Here is a 22,314-nt window from a genome sequence, read left to right on the forward strand (position 1 = left end):
ATCAATAATGACGGCAGAAACAAACAAGCCTGCTTTTTTTAGTTGCTATGGCAACACGCAAACATGACGTAATTTATGATCATTATTATCATTATTAATAATAATATTTTTAATGAAAGCTTAACATCAAGAATGCGCTCCTAAAACTGATGTGACGCAATCAGATAGAGAGACGTGTCCCTCAGTCCGCTCTGATTGTACAGTGGTAGTACAGAGTGAAGTATCTTCCAAAAGACAGGATCAAAATTTGATTGGCTTTATTTAAGCCAATACCAATCCACTGATATATGCTCTGATCGGTTCATTTCCAATGGTAGTCTTTGGCTCACAACATCTGTGCTGAAATCACTAGAGAGTATCGTCACCAAGTTGCCCACCAAGAAACCAAAATGTTGATCACCGATCGAGTATCATTAACTGGAATATAAATATACAGATCAACTCAACCATCCCAAAAATGGTGTGGGAGGGTGAGAGAAGGAGTTAACACTGCAACACGTAGCTAGATGTCATGTGTTTGCTCCCACAGCTATAACAGTAAACAACTATGTGCATCAGAAGGAAAGTCGCCCCCACCTGACCTAAACAGTTTTGTATCCAGATATAAATTTGTGCTTCACATAAAATCTCCTTTTTTTTATGGTGAAAAATCATTCAAATATACTATCATACACAGTGGAGAAGTCCCGTCCTGTCGACACTAAAAAGACTCTTGGCTGTCAGTCGCGCATCATAGCAGATGGCCAGCTGGAGCAGCGTTCCTACTTGGCCTTTTTTTCTTGTTGTTTGTTTTGTGTTTACTGAGCTTTTAACCTCCTGACAGTTTCTCCCTCAATGACTTTGTGTTTTTTAATCATTGGTGGTGTAGTGGATAGCATAGCTGCATTCCAAGCATTTGACCAGGGTTTGGTTCCCTGCCAACACAGCTGTCTTTAATGGGGCGACAGACATCTCTCCATATATTAACACATGTGTGTTTTTCTGATCTGTGTGTATAAATTAACAAGAGAGTGAAAAAATGTAATTTTCCACAAGAGGGATTGATAAAGCATGAATTCTTCCATTTTCTTCTTCGTTTGCTAGCAAATTTCTATGTTTGTTGGCACCAACCTTAGATCAGTGAAATAGCAGGAGGAAGGACCGGGTTGGGCTTGGTGCTTGGTGCTCTTTTTCTTTTATTGGACGTATGCCTCTCTGTAATATAATAGAATGCATCTACATGCAGTGAGAGGGATGAAGCAGCAGACCTCCGTGAGCCTGTTCTCTTTTTCTTATTTTTTTTTACATTTTTTATAGATTAGGCTAAATAATAGACTATACAGTGCAATGTTTCAAAATAAACTCAGTAATATCTCATTAGAAACAAATCTAAAATGTCAATAAATGAAACCATATTCCTGACATCAAAATAAGTGAGTGAAGTTTAGAAAGAATGAAGAACATGGTTCAGTATCAGATCCTTCCTCCTGTCCTCCTGTGCTGCTGCAGGAGGGGAGGGCTGCTTGTCTCAGTCAGCAGCGGTATACAAGAGTTTGAAAGATTTTAGATATGTGGCAAACTAAGCTTAACTAAACGGTTAGACCACATAAGACAGCTTTCTCTTTAGCATGTTTGTAATAATTAGCTGTTAGCGGCTGAGCTTGTGACTGGACAGACACAGCAGATTAAAATATTGCGCTCTACATGTTCACTTTTAAGCAGGTTGAACAGGTGTATTGATTAAATTTAGGCTTTTTACTTGTGAAGGTTTTATTGCACTTACTTTCAGTAACTATGAGCGTAGTTCAGGTCAACCTTCAGGTTATCTTTGACTGCACCGCATGTGTGTATGTGTGTGTGCAGCACTGACACAGAGATCAGGCAGAGCGAGATTCTGCAGACTACTAGATGCCAAGTTGGGGGAAAATATGCATTTTTTAAAAAACTGATCCGCAGAGATCCTCTCCTCTCCAAAATAAACGGACCTGATTAAAACAGTAAAAACACAAAAACGCAGTTTCACGTTAAAAATCAGCGTCTCTCTGACAGACAAAGGACGTCAGGAGGGAAAAAGTAGGCAGCTGGAAATGCTTTAATGTCTGGCCGGAAAACCCTGGTGTGTGTGTGTGTGTGTGTGTGTGTGTGTGTGCGTGTGTGCGTGCGTGTGTGTGTGTCAGTATGATAACAACAGAAGGTAGATATTGGCAGCTATTTGTTGTGAGCTAGCTGAATCGTCACTATCACATCATCATGCTGCAGAATATGTAAAGGACCATTTGAAGTTTGCATTGTGGGTCCAGACAGAGGAACAGCTCCGATTTTAAACTACTTATTGAATTTTCAACAAAAACATGTTGCATGAGCATTTGTTTGCCTTAATACAAGGATGAAATGAATGATAGTGTGTGAAATGTGATTTACATAAACCTCAACCCAGCTTTAGTTGGAAATGCAACATGAACGTGGTCTCAGTCAGTCAGCGACAGATAGCTGGATGTGTACAATGTCATCGTGACTGAAAATCTGTTTGATGGGAGACGTGTCATCAGTATGGAATAGATCTGTCTGTTTGTGTCTTTGTTTCTCCCTCCTCTCTTATTGAATTATTTGTGTTTGACAGAGAGGAGCAAGTTTGAGTGTTTCTGGTGTTGTTGCTGAAATCTATCTTGCTCTGTGGAGGCCTAATGGTGAAAACATAACTTATAAATCATTGTAGAGGAGCAGTGACCATGTCAGCCAGTAGATTACCTCTCACTGCTGCAAAGTTCAAGTAGCAAATGGAAAAATGAGTGGTTACACTTTATGAGAAATGTCTGTTTACATGGCATTCATGCTCTCTCTGCCTCTCTCTCTCCCTCACTCTCCCTCTCTCTCTCTTTCTCTCTCTCTCTCTCTCTCTCTCTCTCTCTCTCTCTCTCTCTCTCAGGTATGACTATACCAGATGAAGACACAGAGGCAGGTCAGACTGGAAAATACTGCCTAGTGGCCATCGGAAGACTGCAGGTATGTGGTGGCACAGTCAGTTGAACCACATTGTTTGCACAATGAACCACTAAGCTATAACCCTTTTCACACAAAGACTCCACATTATTGCTGCAACAAAAACTCGTCTTTACGGCACCTTTGTTTGTTCACACTGAACCAAGCAGCGGCGGTTTAAAGCAGCTCCGGTCTGTCATTTCATACAGCACGCCGGTGCTATGGAACCAAAAGAGCCAATGGAATCGATCATAACTGAAACAGAGTGTTGTTACCGAAAAGATTTTGGTTTAGCCCAAATAATGAGAATTAGGGGTAGACCAGTTATCGGCCCTGGCTGATTATTGGATCAATACTCTCAATACTATTTATCTCAGATTGGCTATAAAATAAACTAATTTAGAATGTGCTACTTTGGCCCTGATGTAACATCCTCACACACATCCTCTCTCTGATTGGTAACACGTCACAATTAATAGCCCATAAACACTGAATACTCTGAATCTGCAAAGTAACTAGTAACTAAACTTATCAAATAAATGTTGTGGAGAGGAAGTATAAAGTAGTAGAAAATGGAAATACTCCAGTAAAGTACCTTAAAATTGTACTTCAGAACAGTATTTGAATAAATTGTACTTAGTTTTATTTCATCACCGGTTGTTTGAAATTTTGACACAAGGATTTTAATTTTCACTGTGAATGAAAATCGGTTTTCAGACTCCTCGATTTTTAATAATCGGTATCGGTATCAGCCCTGAAAAAGCCATATCGTTACCTCTAGTGGAAATGGTTTCAGACTGTTCTGTCGTTGGGTCTTGGACTGATTAAGCATACTTGTGGTGCTTGTGGTAAACAGACTCAACAGCAACTTAGTGTACAAAACACTGGTATCCTGGTGTTGTATTATTCATAGCTAAACTCTCCATTTCTTGAATATTTTTATGATGTATTCTAAATCTGAGTGTGTCCTCCCTCAGGTGACCAGCTCTCCGGTCTCTATGGATATGAACGGCCTGTCGGTGCCCACAGAGTTCCTGTCACGTCACAACTCAGATGGTGTCATCACTTTCGTCGACCCACGCTGCATCAACGTCATTGGTTATCAGCCTCAGGTTAGTAATTCAAGATGGAGATGGTAGTGTTATCATCTGTTTTTCAGTTTCATGCAAAGAAAATTTGCGTTGCCCTTTCAACACATTCAACAATAAGTTGCCAACATTGAACTTTCTTTCTATTTGAGTGTGTGTCATTAATTTACTACAGCGGCACAGAAAAGCAGACTTCATTTGAAAGAGGATTATATTATACAACAATACAAACTACTATTTGTTCAGATTTTAGTAAGAAGCCTCGCTGTTTTCTCATCTGCTCCTGTGCATTTGTTGTCAGTGCCAACTCAACACTTTCTCATGTTTACGTGATATCTTGATTTATTCAATATAATGTCAGTATAAAAAGCATAATTTCCACAACACTAATTCCATCAGTACGACAACAGGGTCATGTCATACTCACCAATCTGTTGCTCAAACAGATAAGTGTTTTCATTTGGACTATTTTGCATTGCTGCTATCGTTCAGTGAAAGTCGACACCTCCTGCATATGATAAGACTTCCAGCTGCTCAAATACATCATCCCTCCCCTTCCTGATAGGCTTGTAAAACATCTACTGGAAGTGTAATGATTCACTCTCAGTGGCTTAGTAGTGATCGGAAGAATAATAAAATAGCATCAATTGGAATGAAAATAATATTTTTGTAAAAAAGACATACTGAGAGTGGCAGACTGGGGCGTATGATATGATTGGATGTTCTTGAATTACTGCTGTACAAATATGCATAATGTTGAATTCACCATCTGAGCTCTCAGGGTAATTTCGCTCCCCATCAGTGTTTCTAAGCAGACCTTTATTAGTGATCATAGTAATCTTGTCGTGATGAAATGAGACTCGTTTCAAAATATATCACTGCTTAAACCAAAGATGAAAAAAATGAAGAAAACTGCCCGGTTCCCCGACATGACCACCTGCCAGTTTTTACAGCTTCATATTGGGTCACAAACACTTGTTTTCAATGACTTTAACCTCCAACCGTTAGATAATTCACAAAGGCTCTGTTGCAGTTCTCTAGTCACGCTATGCTGTCAGATTAACTTCTCATGTTCCACATGAGGAGCAAATTCATGACTTAGCAAAACTTAACATTATCAGCTCTGCACACGAGGTGCTGTGTTGACAGTGGAGATCAGCAGACGAGGATGAAAAACATTTGTTGCCTGCGCTGGTATGGTGAACACATTCCTGTGGTCAGTCAGCTCGTGCCTTTGTTGACTGATTCTCCATTACTCAACAAGAAACAGACTCAGAGTTGTTTTTCTGCTACATTATAACAAATACATCCTGTTTAGACAAGCAACTTCAACTTGACATTTATTATTAATGCAGACCCTTTTTGTCTCTTACTGTAACACATTTATCTTACTTTTCAAATGAGATCATCTGCATTACAACATTAGTTCTCACCTTAAGGGAAAGGTTTGCACACAGTGAATCAGTTTTCCACCTCAGCTAACCTGCATTTATTATCTTGAGGAGCTGATTTCATTTCAAAATCAGAGGAGAACAAAGAAGTACTGAGTTTGAACTCACAGTGGTTAATTTACCTCACCATGGCAACCAGATCTAATGTCCATAATACAATGCAGCTTCATCTGTTATCAGCATTAGTCTGTTGCTCCAGTTGTATCATTGATTCAGAAGTTGTTTCATGTACAGTACACTCTAAACATACCAGTCTTTGCTCAATTAATTAGTACCACTATTACTTATAATTCTGACTTCTAACACATTGCAGGTATTTCTGTAGGATGCAATAGGCTGTATGAAATATGATAACAGATTGTTTAGTAGGTTAAACCAACCGTTTATTTCACAGACTTAGACTTAGACTTAGACTTCACTTTATTGATCCCGTTGGGATGACTCCCTCAGGGAAATTGAATTTCCAGCAGCATACAGTTCACAATAAACTCTTAGCTAAAAATAGAAAATAAAGATAGGAATAGAACAAAATACAATAGAATACAATAAAAATAAAATAAAATAAAATTAAATAAAATAGAATGAAATAGGATAAATAAAGTAAAATAAAATAAATATAATTCATGTTAACTGACTGCTTTTCTGTCTTATAGGACCTGCTGGGGAAAGATATTCTGGAGTTCTGTCATCCTGAGGACCAGAGTCACTTGAGAGAAAGTTTTCAACAGGTAAGACCAGACTGAAAATGATAAAGCCAAACAAATGTATTTGCCACACAGACACATACAAAACCAGTAAGAATGTGAGGAAAACTTAGATAAGGGTCCAAACATGCCACAAGGAGAACAACCTATGCACAAGTGATCCTTTGTGTGAGGAGGAACACGAGGAGCACTGCCAGAGCCCTACAAAATGACCTCCAGCAGGCTACTGGTGTGCATGTTTCTGACCAAACTGTCAGAAACAGGCTCCATGAGGGTAGCATGAGGGCCTGACATCCTCTCGTGGGACCTGCTCACAGCCCAGCACTGTGCAGCTCGATTGACATTTGCAAGAGAACACCAGAATTGGCAGGTCCGCCATTGGTGCCCTGTTGTCTTCACAGATGAGAGCAGGTTCACACTGAGCACATGTGACAGGTGTATAAGAGTCTGGAGATGCCGTGGTGAAAGTAATGCTGCCTGTAACATCATCCAGCATGACCGGTTTGCCGGTGGGTCAGTGATGGTCTGGGGACACGTATCCTTGGAGGATTCGCACAGACCCCCAAGTCATAGCCAACAGTACCCTGACTGCTGTGAGGTACCGGGATGAAATCCTCAGAGGGATTGTCAGACCTTACGCTGCTGCACTGTGCCCTGGGTTCCTCCTGGCGCAGGACAATGTCCGACCTCATGTGGCCAGAGTGTGTAGGCAGTTCCTGGATGACAAAGGCATTGATGCCATTGACTGGCCCCCTTGTTCCACTGACCTAAATCCAATTGAGCACCTATGGGACATTATGTATCTGTGCATCCAACGCCACCAAGTACCACCACAGACTGTCCAGGATCCCTGATGCCCTGATCCAGGTCTGGGAGGAGATCCCCAGGCCACCATCTGCAGACTCATCAGGAGCATGCCCAGACGCTGTCGGGAGTGCATACAGGCACGCGGGGGCCAAATCACACAAAATGACAATTTCTACATAATGCTGCTTTAAAATAGTTTTTCTTAATGTCTCTCACCCGGTCAGATTACGTGCAAAATCTTAAGTTCCTTGTAGTAGCTTAAAGCACTATTGGACACAATAGTAAGATGATTTGTCACTATTAAATTTCACTCCCCAGTAAATAACATTACTAATGGGTACAGTGATGCTGTGAGTGAAGAACTGCTGTCAAGTCAGGTGTATCATCACATTGCATCTTAATAAGCTCCAGATGCATCAAGGTTAATGTCCTTCTCAATGGCAGCCAAATGTTTAAGGTGCTGGTTAAAATATGTGGTCATTGATGTGAGTACAGTCACACATTCCCTCATTTTCACAGAAATGCTGGCATTGGGAAATTTGGGAGTTGGGAAATGTGCACTACTGCCATCACTGATTTATCTCTAGAAAAAAGCTGAAGCTGGAAAAGAGAAGTTTGTGTATGAGGAAGAAAGCAAAATGGAAGATTTCATTTTAGTCATACTATATCTTGATTAAGCAGATTCATTGTGTAGCACTTTGAAGGTACTTTATATAGTCATAAATGATTAGATACAAAATATATTTAAGATAATTTAAGAGATTGTAGTTCAAGTTCAAACCCAGAACAGTTTGGGGGAGGCAATATATGGCCAGAACAAATTGATCTTCTATCAATCTTTAAAATGATGAGTAAAAAACAGTATTGAAAGACAGACAGACCGAGACACTTATAATCAAAGATGCTTCATATAACAGTAAAACTACTCACAGATCAGACACAACAGTAAAACTACCGACAGATCAGACACAACAGTAAAACTACCGACAAATCAGAAACAACAGTAACACTACTCACAGATCAGACACAACAGTAAAACTACCGACAGATCAGACACAACAGTAAAACTACCGACAGAACAGACACAACAGTAAAACTACTCACAGATCAGACACAACAGTAAAACTACTCACAGATCAGACACAACAGTAAAACTACCGACAGATCAGACACAACAGTAAAACTACTCACAGATCAGACACAACAGTAAAAATACCGACAGATCAGACACAACAGTAAAACTACCGACAGATCAGACACAACAGTAAAACTACTCACAGGTCAGACACAACAGTAAAACTACCGACAGAACAGACACAACAGTAAAACTACCGACAGATCAGACACAACAGTAAAACTACTCACAGATCAGACACAACAGTAAAAATACCGACAGATCAGACACAACAGTAAAACTACCGACAGATCAGACACAACAGTAAAACTACTCACAGGTCAGACACAACAGTAAAACTACCGACAGATCAGACACAACAGTAAAACTACTCACAGGTCAGACACAACAGTAAAACTACCGACAGATCAGACACAACAGTAAAACTACTCACAGATCAGACACAACAGTAAAACTACCGACAGATCAGACACAACAGTAAAACTACCGACAGATCAGACACAACAGTAAAACTACTCACAGATCAGACACAACAGTAAAACTACCGACAGATCAGACACAACAGTAAAACTACTCACAGATCAGACACAACAGTAAAACTACTCACAGATCAGACACAACAGTAAAACTACCGACAGATCAGACACAACAGTAAAACTACTCACAGATCAGACACAACAGTAAAACTACCGACAGATCAGACACAACAGTAAAACTACTCACAGATCAGACACAACAGTAAAACTACTCACAGATCAGACACAACAGTAAAACTACCGACAGATCAGACACAACAGTAAAACTACTCACAGATCAGACACAACAGTAAAACTACAGACAGATCAGACACAACAGTAAAACTACTCACAGATCAGACACAACAGTAAAACTACCGACAGATCAGACAAAACAGTAAAACTACCGACAGATCAGACACAACATTAAAACTACTGACAGATCAGACATCTATACTGTATACACTGACGATATACAGTAAAGCCTGTAAAACGTCACACATCTCTCAGCAGGTTCATGGTTAATTTGACCAGGAATGTTTTCCTCTTCTGCTCACCGTGGAAACCTTTGGCTTTCATCCAGCTCATACACAATTAAACACACACACACAATCCATCAGCACTTTTGTTATTCAAGTATATTCCACAAGTGGTTGTCTCTTAGACAAGCTACCCTTCATCAAATTGTTTCATTTTGGTTTGACTGACAGTGCTGGCAGACTGAATGATTAGGTTCACTGATTATGTTTTGTGCATACGTCTGCAAGTATTTAGCCTTCTCAATCAACAACAGAGATCAGTCTGATTATAACTGGGTCAACTGCACTTCTATTACTTTGTCTAATACTCGCCACTTGATTAGGTGATTAAAAAAATCTATTTGATCTATGTCTTTGTTTAATTTGATCTGGGTATCTATGGATTGAAAGATCTGTGTAGTTGTTTAATTTTAATTTAATACCTTTCTGGTTTATTTGATCTGGTTATCATGATAATAAAAATAAACTTTATTTATAAAGCACCCTTCAAAACCAGAGTTACAAGGTGCCTCACAGGCAGACACTGAAATATACGAGATAAACAGGTAGATAAAAGTCAGGTATATTAAGAAATTAAAATAACCACAATAAAAAAATGTTAAAAGTGATGATGATGTTTTAAGTGATGATTTAAAGGTGGACACAGACTTGGCTAATCTGAGATCCTCTGGCAGTGAATTCCAAAGTTTTGGGGCCTGAACCGCGAAAGCCCAATCGCCCTTCGTAACAAGGCGTGATTCAGGAACAGACAGAAGGTTCCTGCCAGAGGACCTCAAACAGCGATCGGGCTTGTAAAAAGTTAAAAGATCACAAATGTAAGGTGGTGCCTGACCATGTAGGGCTTTAAAAAAAAAGCAATACTATCTTAAAATCAATTCTAAAACTAACTGGTAACCAGTGAAGGTCAGCAAGAGTTGGGGTTATATGTTCACTCCTGCTAGAGCAAGTTAAAATCTGAGCAGTAGCATTTTGAATTAACTGAAGCCTATGAATGTTTCAGTACATTACAGTAGTCGAGTCTTGAGGTTATGAATGCATGAATAACCTTTTCTAAATCTGAAAAAGAGCGAAAGGGTGTAACCTTAGAGATCAGTCTAAGCTGATAGAAACAAGACTGCACAACTTTCGACACCTGAGTATTAAAAGAGAGACTTGAGTCAAAAACCACGCCACAGTTTCAGTTCTCTACTTTTATATGGATAGACAAAGGGCTAAAACCAGACATAAATTGGTGGATGTCCTTCTGAGAGTTGGAGGGAGTTTATATACTTACTTCTGTCTTAGAGTTGTTCAGACTAAGAAAGTTTGAGACATCCAGCATTTGCTGTCATTCAGACAAGACAATATGGAAGACATGTCGTTACTACAAGGTGTCAGCGGGACATAAAGTTGGGTGTCATCAGCATAGCAATGGTAATTAATGTTGTATTTGCTGATTATCTGACCCAGTGGGAGTAAGTAGGTTATCTGTTCTGTAGTCTGTTCAGAGACACCAGTATCCATCCTATTTATCAGCAAAACAGCATCATCCTGACCTCTTTGTTGAACTTAACCAGAGGAACATTTTCCTCTCCTTGTCTCCTCTGTCATCTCTTCTGTTTGTGTGGACTGAAAAGTTCTCCGTGTCTGTGATCAGCCTCAGCAGTCATTTTAGATCTATTTCACACTGGAAGAAGTGCAGTGCTTTCATTTCTCAGACAGTCAGAGAGGAAAAGTATTGGTACCGGCAGCCTGCCACAGAAGATATATGATACAGCAGAAACCATGATTATATGATAGCCCAACTCAAAACTTAGAAACCAGGGCTACTAAAATGACTTTGAACAGCTGCTTTAAGATTCTTTCTCCATCCAGATGAAAGTGCTTATACTTGTTGACAAGTTGTAAAACTGAAATGGAATAAACTACTCACTGTTCTTGGTTCAGGGGAGATTGCTTTGCTAAAATCATTTAATTTAGACTTGATTACAACATGGCTAATTGAATGTTTGACTCTCAGGCCAACACACTGGAAATTGTCAACAACAACTCTGAAGAGGATTGTAACAGGAAGAAATATACATAAAGCTGTTGTCACATTAGTTTCAATCTCTGCTACTCTTTTACCTTCATACCCTGCTGGATAATAAAGGCATGTTAGAAACAGTAATATTAACTAGAAGTTTTCCTCCCTCTGCAGGTGGTGAAGTTGAAGGGTCAGGTTTTGTCGGTCATGTATCGTTTCCGAATGAAGAACAGGGAGTGGATGTTGATCCGAACCAGCAGCTTCACCTTCCAGAACCCATACTCTGATGAGATCGAGTACATCATCTGCACCAACACCAATGTCAAGTAGGTTCTTCATACTCACCCACACAACATTTTCTATTTAGTATAATTGGTACTGTAGACATATTTTTATAAGACACTGAAGGTCTTGTGCTCTCATTGCGTGATGTAATTTTCATCATATGTTTAATGTCCACTTTTCTATATATTTGCTTGCTGATGATAAATCACTTCATTCAAATTTATAATTTTTAATTTACTTGTTTTAATTAAAGGCTGGCTTTTTTGGACTCCAAGGTAGACTATGCAAAGAATGTTAAGCAGTAACTCAGCTTTGTTCAGCCTCATATTGTATGCATAAAACAACGTTGGCCGACTAGCAAAGGAAGCTAAGCTAAGAAAACTGTGTATAAAGACGGCATGACAAAGAAACACTGCTGCCACAAATTTAATCGAGTCTCTTGGGTTCTCCTAACTAAGCTGGTTTAAGAAGAAAATAGTGTCTGAGGGGACACGCCACTTAATTGTTCTCTCTGGTGGGGAGCCTTTTGAATCACGATGTTGCGATGCTCAGGGATTAGTAGTCAATGGTCGTCAGCCATCAGCGATGCATCGTCCATTGGCCCAACCCCAATTCCTAAGGTGTTTTTAGCCACTGGCATTGTACCTAAAATGTGTTTCATTTTGCACATAGGGACTAATTTAACAGCACCATAAGATCTGTGCCAGTAAACTATATATTATTTACATGAGATAAATAAAACAGAAATAAAAGAAAAAAGTTTATTTTTAAGAAATCATTTTAGCAATGTAATTTTTTAAAAGCTTGTCTTATGTGGCTCGTTACCTTGGGCTTCATCATTGCAAAAATGTGTATATTGGCCGACTGAATTATTTACTCCCTAATATCAGTATCAGCATCAGCCCCAAAAATGTAGTATCTGTCAGGCTCTGAAAGGTTGACTGACGAGCATCATCCATAAATGATTAAAAAAGTAAAAGGGGCCTTCACTGGAGAAGCAAAAAAAACAGAAGTGAAATAAATAAAAAAAAGCCAGCCTTCATACAGAGTTCATCTGAATAAATAAAAACAATATATAGAATACATTTGGAATGAAGTTTTATAATGGTAAAAATATTGATGTATTTTAGTGGATATTGATTTATTTAGATATGCACTTTATTTCATTCATCTATTTATTCATTTATATTTTTCATATATTATTTATTTTATTATTATTTTATTATATTTTTTATATCACTAATATAGTTATGACCCCAGTTGTCTTCGATAGTCAATTTCTGAGAGGTAAAACCAAACATAGAGCTGTCTGTCTGCATGTTGGATCACAGTGGTTAGTTTAATGGATCATTTGTTGTAGCAGAACATGAGATTCCTGTACAACCACTGGTATGCAGAGGTGTTTGGCAGTAGGGGGCAGTGGTGTCACCGTTGAGTAAGTCACCAGTTAAGAAGGGGACTTATGTGCATACATTGGGTGAATGGGCACATCTTTTCATCTGGGCACTGGTCATCATGGAGTGAGACACTGACAGATTCACACTGTTTACTGGAAATAGTCAGTGTCTCTCAGTCTTCACTTGCTGACATCCATGTCCTCTTCCTCCTACCAGTGCTCTCAGCTGTCATCACTGGATTACCAATGTAAACATACAGCTAATAGCTGTCAGTCGTGTGTGTGTGTGTGTGTGTGTGTGTGTGTGTTACAGGTACGATGAGGTATGAGTCAGCAGCACCCTGGGGCTGAAGTGGCAGCCAGAATATTAACAGAAATGGATTTATGAGGTCACTATAAGAAAAAATGGATCTCGTTTATCAGAATCCCACAAAATTCAGAAGCAGAGGACTCTCCTCAGCTCCTCACAGCAGGGTGAATACCTGTGTGTCGCCTCTGTGTGCATACATAAATATATGTAGTGTTCATATGGGACCACAGTAGGCAATCCCCTTGTACTGTTGAGATTGTGCATTAATAAATGGCATGAGCAAGAGCAGCTTAGTATGCGCAGTGAGCCTCTGTGTGGTGTTTACATATTTTGCAAATGCTCAGTGAGTGATGCACACTAAATTCATCCATCACAACTATAGTGATAGACGTACATGATAATGGTAATGATATTGGTGATGAGGTATGAGCTGAACATGATGCATATTATTAATTATGATTTGAGTTCTGTTTCCTTTGTAAATTGTCTACAAGATAATCACCCAATTTCTCTTTTTGGAGTTGTGATACATTTTAAGTGATTCATCTTTAGAAGCAAACAGTTTCTCTATTAATAAAGCAGAGAGACAATATAATGGGCAATTGTGTGATGTTTCATCACATCTGCTGTGATAAGTGCAGTTATAATATCTTGTTGTTCATTTTCCTAGATTGCCCTGAAAATTGTCAGACCTTCCATCTGGTCTTTTCAGTAAGAAATATAATTTTAACTGCAGTGTTAAAAACCGCAGTGTTGTTCTTATTTTGAACGTGAAATTGATTTCAAATTCAAATGAATTCTACACATGCCCAGGGAGAGCAATGTGAAATGATATCAGTCGTTTGGTCCCTGCTGCTCTCACAGCATATCCATTTAAGTTTAATCCCTAATGATGGCACAAATGTCACTTCTACTGCCAAAGTATAGTCAGACTCTCTCGCCTGTTAAACTTCTCAGTCAGATATAGTTTGGTTGCCTAATGGAATGATACACCAAGCCAGTCCAATCAGTGAAATGGTCTGTAGCTAGCTGTTGATTTGACTGCGTGTAGAGTGTGGTGAATAGAACTGCTCGTGTGCCCACTGCATCCTCTATTTTATCTCTGTGCTGCAGCTGATCACAGGCCATCGAAGCCATGACTGGCAAACTTTTGCCATCTCTGAGCATAAAATAAGCCTTTGCAGAAGCTCATTTCCAGCTGATATTGCTGTGAGGACTGTGTGGAGAGCGAGTTGATGAACCTGCTGTGGCAGCAGGCTCCTCTGGCCTCACTGCTTTGAGTCAAATCACATCTATGTGCATGTTGGAATGAGCATGGCATTATGTATGTATATGGACAAACTAATTCATACATTCACATACACAGACACTGCCATTGTAGCAGTGGCACAGCCACCATATTTAATATTGTGTGTTTAGATTCATACAGTTTAGTGTATTGCGTGGGCCTTAGAGTCATCATGGCACACAAAGAAAGGAAGAAATTAGGAAAACAATGTTTTTAACCACATTTTAAAGTAATTTTTCAAGGTTCGACATTATGTGATGCTTTTTCTGTGTCACTACATTGTGGAATTGAGTTGAAATGGAAGCTAGATAGCCACATTAAAATGTTGAACAAGGCTGTCCAGGCTCAGGTAAAACCTGTTTGATGTCTCCACTGCGTGCCACTTTTACTACATACTCACTATCTAGAATTCATGTTTTTTTTTATAGAAATTAATATTTTACTATTATTATTAATACACACATTTATCAATGTACGTGCACAAATCTGTGATGTTTGCTTACAAATGAAACTCTTATAACTCCAGGATACCTGCCTGGGCTTATAAAAATGTAATGTAATTATGAACATATATGTATGAGCTGCAACAGCTGATCAATAATAAGTTTTTATTTTTCTCTCCTGGTTGAAATTCTCCATCTCTTCCATCCATCCTGCCCTGTCTATTCTTTATTCTCTTTATTTAACTGTGATAAGGTGAAGGAGTTTTATTTCAGTCTTTTTCACTGTGTATTATTAAAATAATTACACCTGTGTGGGTTTGACAGCAGCAGCAGTCTTGTTCTCTTTGTAGCCTCATGGTTGATAAGAGCTGACACTGAGCAGACCTCATAAAAATCATCACAAATCGTTCTGGAAGTTTCACAGCTGTGTGACTTTTGTTGTCTTTCACAGCTCAGTGGCACCCTGCGTTAACGCACCAGAAATGTTGAAATTGTTGTCGCGCTGTCTTCCTTGTAGAAACTTAGCTCAGTGCAAGTTACAGCAGGGGGAACTGTGTAGCCTGTCTGCTTTTCTTCTCTTCCGTCGCCTTCACTTCCCTTCAATATTTTTTAAGAGCAGCGCCCGTATTAAGTATATTTTGGTGAATATTTAATATTTAATGTGCTTCAGAAATAGTCTGAGAGGTGTTGTTTCTCTGAATTTATTAACTCTTGAATAATAAATTCAGAGGCTGGTTGATTTGTTGGATTTCATTATATGATAGGGTGTTTGTGTTTTGGGGCAAACAGCCACTGATGTCACATGTGCTATTATTCAATAAATCATTAATTCTCTGTGTCTACTTCTGCATGTGGGCCAAATAATACACTGCTCAAAGAAATTAAGGGAACACTTTAATCACACATCAGATCTTGATGAACGAATTATTCAAGTTGAAAATCTTTACTGATGTACATTGTTCAATTAGTTGAGAACAAAATGATGCAACAACGGTCAGTGGAAACCAAAATCATCAACCCATTGAGGGCTGGATTCAAAATCACACCGAAAATGAAAGTAAATAGTGAGTGCCATCCTGGAGGAGCTGGACTACCTGAGCAACCTGATTGGGCTGCAGGTACCGCCTCATGCTACCAGTAGTGACAAGGACACTAGCAGAACACAAAACTAGAGAAGAATCAGTCAAGAAGAATGAGGAGAGAGCAATTGTCTGTGGCCACCACATGGAAAACCATTCCCTTTTTTGGGGTTGTCTTGCTTTTGCCTCTCCATTGCACCTGTTGTCACTTTCATTTGTACCAAAGCAGGTGAAACTGATTCACAATCACTTGTGCTTCCTAAATGGACAGATTGATATCCCTGAAGTTTAAGTTTTTATCAACAACATTGAAAGGAAAGCACAGAGAGGGGAAGCTTTTGAACTAAACAAATAGCCCACTATAATTTTTATAGTTATATGGGCTCTATACTATAGCCCATATAATATTGAAGAGTCTACAGTAAGAGCTCTTCAGTTCCACATGAAGACTGTTTTGGTCTTGAAGTACACTGAAGTGATCCAAAGCTTTTACAGCAGGGGGGTATCTCATTCCTGAAACCTTTCACATAAACATTCTTCCAGCCTATTGCATTCAAAACAGGCTGTGTATGCGAGGTCTTTTCAAATGAATGAATTCTCAGGTTCAGTTTGTGTCCCCACTAACACATGGAGTGTGAGATTGAGGTGGATCAGTAGAGCCATGGTAGTAATGCTGGTGTTGCACTAGTGTCAATGCATCTGAAAACTGCCTGAAATGTCTTCAGCTGAAGTAGGACTGATAAAACTAGTGTACACTGCTTGTCTGCAGGATATTGATGTGAATGTTCTCATTCTGCTCAAATGTACATGATGTTCTTCTCCCTGTACGTACCCTCTTTATTCTATGACATTCAGCACCTCCTGCTCCAACATACAATTTGTATCTGCACAAATTATATGTAAATGCAAGTAGATTGTGTCAGTTTGTAGTCTGAGGTGCTGATGCTGTATATGGTGTGTTGTGTTTTGCAGGCAGCTACAGCAGCAGCAGCAGGCAGAACTGGAGGTTCACCAGAGAGACGGGCTGACTGCCTACGACCTTTCCCAGGTAACCCTCTGCTTCAGAATCACGACTAACACTAGCTGGATAGAAATGTAAGCGTCTCACCATCAGCTTTATCACTGCCATAACAACGTTAATCACTGCCATAACAAAGTAAGAGAGAAGATAACTCTGGCACACATGTAAATGACGATGAGAGGGCCATTAATCAAAAATATACATATTTAGAGTGCTTATGGTGCGGGTGTTAGGTTAACTGACTGGTTAAAGAGGGGTTCACAAAATAGTAGAAAGTTAAGTAACTTTGCAGAATTACCCCTGTGCACAGATAATATTCACGAGCCAGTTGGGCCCACAAATCTGTGTGCACAGTCTGGGAAAGTCTATGCTGCATGTCAGCTGGTGCTCAGAGGAGTGATTCCATGCAGTGAGAGTTCAGTAACCTACTGCACCATACTGAAGGCATAGCTCACAAGCTCCTTCAAAGAAAACAGAAACAAAAATGAAATAAATCCAAAGACCAGTGGTTCTTGAGGTCCTTCAAAAAACTGTGAATAAATTTGAAGGCAGATGCCAAAAAAAAACACACCCCTGTGATGTCTGGAGATATCTACAGAGTCCAGAAGTGTTGTCCTCTTCAGATGTATCCTCTCTCAGTCTGCTGGCCAACATTAACTCCAGCTGCTTAACCAGCCAGCTAAAGTTTCACTGATGAGTTGAACATGGCACAGTAAGAACTGCTGTGGCAGTGTTGCAATTACTGAACACAACCCCTCACTGTCTGCTCCCATGTTAAAGTTCATTCTTGTTCACTCACTGTCCACCTTTCCCCACCAGGCTAATGTTGTTCCCTTCATTTGTTATTCCTCCGTTTTTGTTTTGTTTTTTCTTAATCGCCCCACAATTGGCTGAATTAGTTTTTCCTTGTGGGGCCCACCATTGGCTCAAACCTTAACTGATTACTGCAGTTTCAACTTCAACAGTCTTTATTCTTTTTTCTTTTTGTCCCTTAGAAACAAAACTCTGAGATATACCACATCTTAAAATCATAAACATCTTCTTTAATGACAGCATGGTAGAATATACCCATTCAGATACCAAAAGGCTGTACTGTTCTTCTGAGGGCTTTTTTCACCATTTAATCTATGTAAACCAGATTCAGTATATAAAATAGTAACACTGCATAAACAACATACAAATACCTGTAATACACCAGGGTATTACAGACAGATGCCTCCAGACAGACACTTTAATTGAAACAGTTGGACATAATTATTAGATAACAAATGTTAAATGGCCAAGTGTTAATGTACAGCAGTGGTTCATTTAAATGGATATACAGAAAATAACTTTTTGTCCTTTCATGTGATGTTTCACAACCGCAGGGCCATTATTCATCAAGTGTGTCAGAGTAGGAAGTCCTAGTTGGCAAAAACAAAATCCAATGTTGTTTCTTTCCTTTTTGCTCATCTACTTGGCAAAAATCTGACCCTGTTTATTGACATGAGAAGTATTTGGATGGAATCCCAGCGTGTGAGACATCTGTTTTACTCGTGTCTATGCAGATGAGTGGATTGTTTGTGTTCAAGTCAAATCATCCCTAACATCAGCCCTCCTCTCCTCCTAACCCCCGTCCCCCCACTTCACCCCCACCCTCAGGTGCCTGTGGCCAGTGTCAGCAGTGGAGTCCATGAGACAGGGAAGAACATCGACAAGACAGAAGCCCTGTTCTCCCAAGAAAGAGACCCCCGCTTTGCTGAGATGTACACCAGCATCTCTGGCTGTAAGACACACAGATACACAAACATCCGACTACATCTCATAAATATGTCTTACTCTGCATCAGCTGTCTCCTCTCTGTTATTTCTATCATGCTGACCCTGGTGTGTGTGTGTGTGTGTGTGTGTGTGTGTGTGTGTGTGCGTGTGTGTGTGTAGCGGGAGATAAGAAGATGATGGTTCCCTCCTCTACAGCTGGAGGACAGCAGCTCTACTCACAGAGCTCTCCCTTCCAGCAGGGACACTCTGGCAAAAGCTTCAGGTACATGTCAGTGATGTGTGTTAGTGCGTGTAATGCTGAGCAGGTCACATCCAGAACTCACTTGGTTAGACTTCTGCTGTGATAGTAGAGTGTCTGACTGAGCTCCATGTTTCACTCTATGTTTGTGCGCACAGTTCGTCTGTGATCCACGTCCCTGGCGTCAACGACATCCAGCCATCAGGCTCGTCCAATCAGAATCTAGCTCAGATCACCAGACAGCTCAACCCAGGCCAGGTGGCATGGTCAGGCAACCGACCCCCCTTCTCTGGACAGGTAACACACACACAAACTACCATATACACACAAACAGTGTTTATTACACACGTGAACCCTTGCCAAACTGATTTTATCTGCTCATCTGGTGCCCGCTAACAGATGGACTTATTTGCCACGTTTTATATGTGTGTGCGTGTATCACAATATTGCTAGGAGGGAGAATATGCTGAGCATATGTTTGTTAACAGGCTCATCTGTCCTGCAGACACACTGCTGCACTGTTCAGGTCATTCCAGTGGACTGACTTCTTTGTTGTTCAGGAACCTCCGAATGCATCACAATTACTTGAGCCAGATGATGAGTTGAAAAGAAGGCTGAATGTTTTCAGCACCTCTAAACACAGCAGACATGAATTACTAACAAACAGGTTAAGCTGCCGTTCAGCAGTGCAGTTGCCCAACATTGGAAAAGCCTGTTTGACCAAACTATTTTCCAGGACACAAAGTTGTTTTGGAAGAATGAAAGACGACTCAACACAAAGTTATCAGGTTGTGTTTGAACCATTACAAGCTGCCAAAATGTATAATAGGCTGATGTTCTTGAAACAGATGGGTTATTGAATTACATGAGTAAAGTAAAGAACCATCAGTCTGGGGGTCGTTGTCTACACAAACACATGGGATTGTCTCAGATAATTGTATAGGTTTTATGTTAGGACCACCTCTTTCAATTATTTCAACTTTGTTATTAAGAAAATGTATGTATATGTATGTATCTGTCATTTTGGCACGGCGGCAGTTCTACAATACACACGAACCCCCAATGCTGTGGCCATGGAGAAGCATCCAGTCATAAATTCAGTTACTTAATCCAACCAAAGTTAAGTCAACAACAAATAAATAAAAGTAAACGTATTTAATTTGCAAATGATAAAATGAGTTCTCTCGACAGCACACCTGCTGTTAGTCGTGCATCTGGCAGAATTCTGAGCTCCTTAAACGGACGTTTCTTGTTGAGATGCACCGTGGGGGCCGTCGTTAACTTTGTACAACAAAACAAAATTCTTTGCTGATGTGAAAAATGAATTGCAGTTTTAAGTGCATATTCTGAATGGTGTTGCTTGAAAGTAGAGTGCTGTGCAATGACTTTTTAAATATGATTGTCGAGATAAGATTGTATCAAATAAAAGGAAAATCCAATCTGTATTTTTCAACCTGGCTCTCACCCTCATAATTTACAGCCTGACAGTGACTGTGTTCATTCAGACTAGAGCACTGTGTTAACAAAACACAGCTCCCTTAATCATTTACACTGGAGATCTGTGTTGACTCACAGAGGGCTTTGGCCAGACACGGAGGGTTGCCCTGCCAAACGCTTGTCCAGTGTTCGTAAATCAAATTTGCACAACCACACATTGCTGGTAAATGACATGCGTTCTCAAAGTGTTTTGAATCACTGTTTAATATTTTGGCCTGACATGACACACTTCCTCTAATGCACTCCCTTTTGTTTTTTTTAAGGCAGCCATGTTTTTTATCGTGAACACTTCTTGTCCTGTTACACAAATACAGTAGCTGCATCAAGCTCATGCAAACAGCCAAGTGTCATTTTGTAACTTGGCCTACTCATGGAAATGCCACGTGTTGGCAGTTTTCATGTATACAAGAATGGGTTCTCACTCATTTCATTTGAAAAGAGAAAAGAAAAGGGTCTTCGCTCATTTCACATCTAATCAAGAGTTAAATAAGTACTCACAGTTTGTCTTCTGGAAACGTATTAATTACAAATAAAAATAAGGGCGTGTACTGACCTGTGAACGCTGCATTGTGTTATAGATTGATAGACTGAACACTGAAGCTTGAGTTGACTGTGCAGTTCCAACCCTGATATGCTGTATATGTAACCAGTCTCTGTGCTCTCCAGTCCAGTAAAGCCCAGTCCAGTCCATTTGGTATTGGTTCCGGCCACAGCTACCAGACTGACCCGGCCTCCTACAGTCCCCTGTCGTCCCCAGCCACTTCCTCTCCTAGCGGCAACGCCTACTCAGGACTGACAAACCGCAGCACAGCATTTGGTGAGCTCTCATTTATCACTGGGTCAACTATTTTAAAACACACACACACACACACACACCTGTATGGTGCAAAACATGAAGTCTCTGTGTGTCTTTCTGTCTGCAAACACATTCAATCATATAAACACTGGAGCAATCACAGCACAGGTCCTGTTGCTAGCAAGGTGGGCTTGACAATAACATTGAAACCAACAGCACCATATTAATCAGAATACATTTAACTTCACTGTATATCACAATTCTGCAAATGTTCACAAAATTGGATTAATGTAGTTGTTAAATCGCGTTGTTGTTTGGACGTGTAAAACAAATACTCGAGCAACTCATTTTTTGAGCTTCCTTGGAATCTCGGAATAATTCATCTAGTCGAGAGAATTTAAAATCACAGCAGCCAGTCGTTAAATGATAATGACATCATCACTCAAACCTTTTAATGAGGTCTGACAGTGCCTTGCTGGTTACATTTGTATGTAAATGATCAAACCATGGGAAATTCATGCAGCAACAACACTGTTTTGGTATACAATGGACAATGAACCATACAGTACAGTACAGTACAGTACAGTACAGTACAGTCATTCTCCCCATGTTTTGCTCTATCTGGAAGACAGAGGTGAGTTTAAATTAAAAGTTGTTTGACCTGTAGCATACTGTACAGCTGAGGCAGCAGAGAAACCAAAGAGTAAAGAGTCACTATTGTTTCAAGACAGAGATGAATATCGTTGCAGAGGCTTCTGCATTGTTGACACCATTACAGGAAGAAAACATGATACACAGGTTGCGGTGCGTCTTCTCGACAGGTAATATACTCTCAGCAGATAAACTCAGCTTCTCAGATTTACAGTATGAACCTTATTCTGTTATAAACTCAGCAGCCTTGTGTGTGTTTGTCGTTCGACAGGGCAGCGAGTCACCAAGCCTTATCCAACAACAGATAATGTTACAAGATATCACAATGTGCAGTCCATTGCTACAATC

The 22,314-nt window shown here is 39.9% G+C and overlaps 1 protein-coding gene across 2 annotated transcripts in view; it reads left to right on the forward strand.

Annotated features, from left to right (window-relative positions):
- Window positions 1-22,314, forward strand: part of arnt2 (aryl-hydrocarbon receptor nuclear translocator 2) — a 69,536-nt gene that overhangs the window by 36,986 nt on the left and 10,236 nt on the right. For both annotated transcript variants that reach the window (XM_073464365.1, XM_073464363.1), the window contains 9 exons: window positions 2,906-2,982; window positions 3,936-4,070; window positions 6,151-6,225; window positions 11,377-11,528; window positions 16,976-17,051; window positions 18,666-18,789; window positions 18,944-19,046; window positions 19,181-19,319; window positions 21,186-21,336. In XM_073464365.1, the coding sequence (XP_073320466.1) occupies window positions 2,906-2,982; window positions 3,936-4,070; window positions 6,151-6,225; window positions 11,377-11,528; window positions 16,976-17,051; window positions 18,666-18,789; window positions 18,944-19,046; window positions 19,181-19,319; window positions 21,186-21,336 (1,032 nt within the window). The remainder of the gene's footprint in view (window positions 1-2,905; window positions 2,983-3,935; window positions 4,071-6,150; window positions 6,226-11,376; window positions 11,529-16,975; window positions 17,052-18,665; window positions 18,790-18,943; window positions 19,047-19,180; window positions 19,320-21,185; window positions 21,337-22,314) is intronic.

This window comes from Pagrus major, chromosome 4 (genome assembly GCF_040436345.1).
Source record: "Pagrus major chromosome 4, Pma_NU_1.0".
In the NCBI taxonomy this organism is placed as follows: domain Eukaryota; kingdom Metazoa; phylum Chordata; class Actinopteri; order Spariformes; family Sparidae; genus Pagrus; species Pagrus major.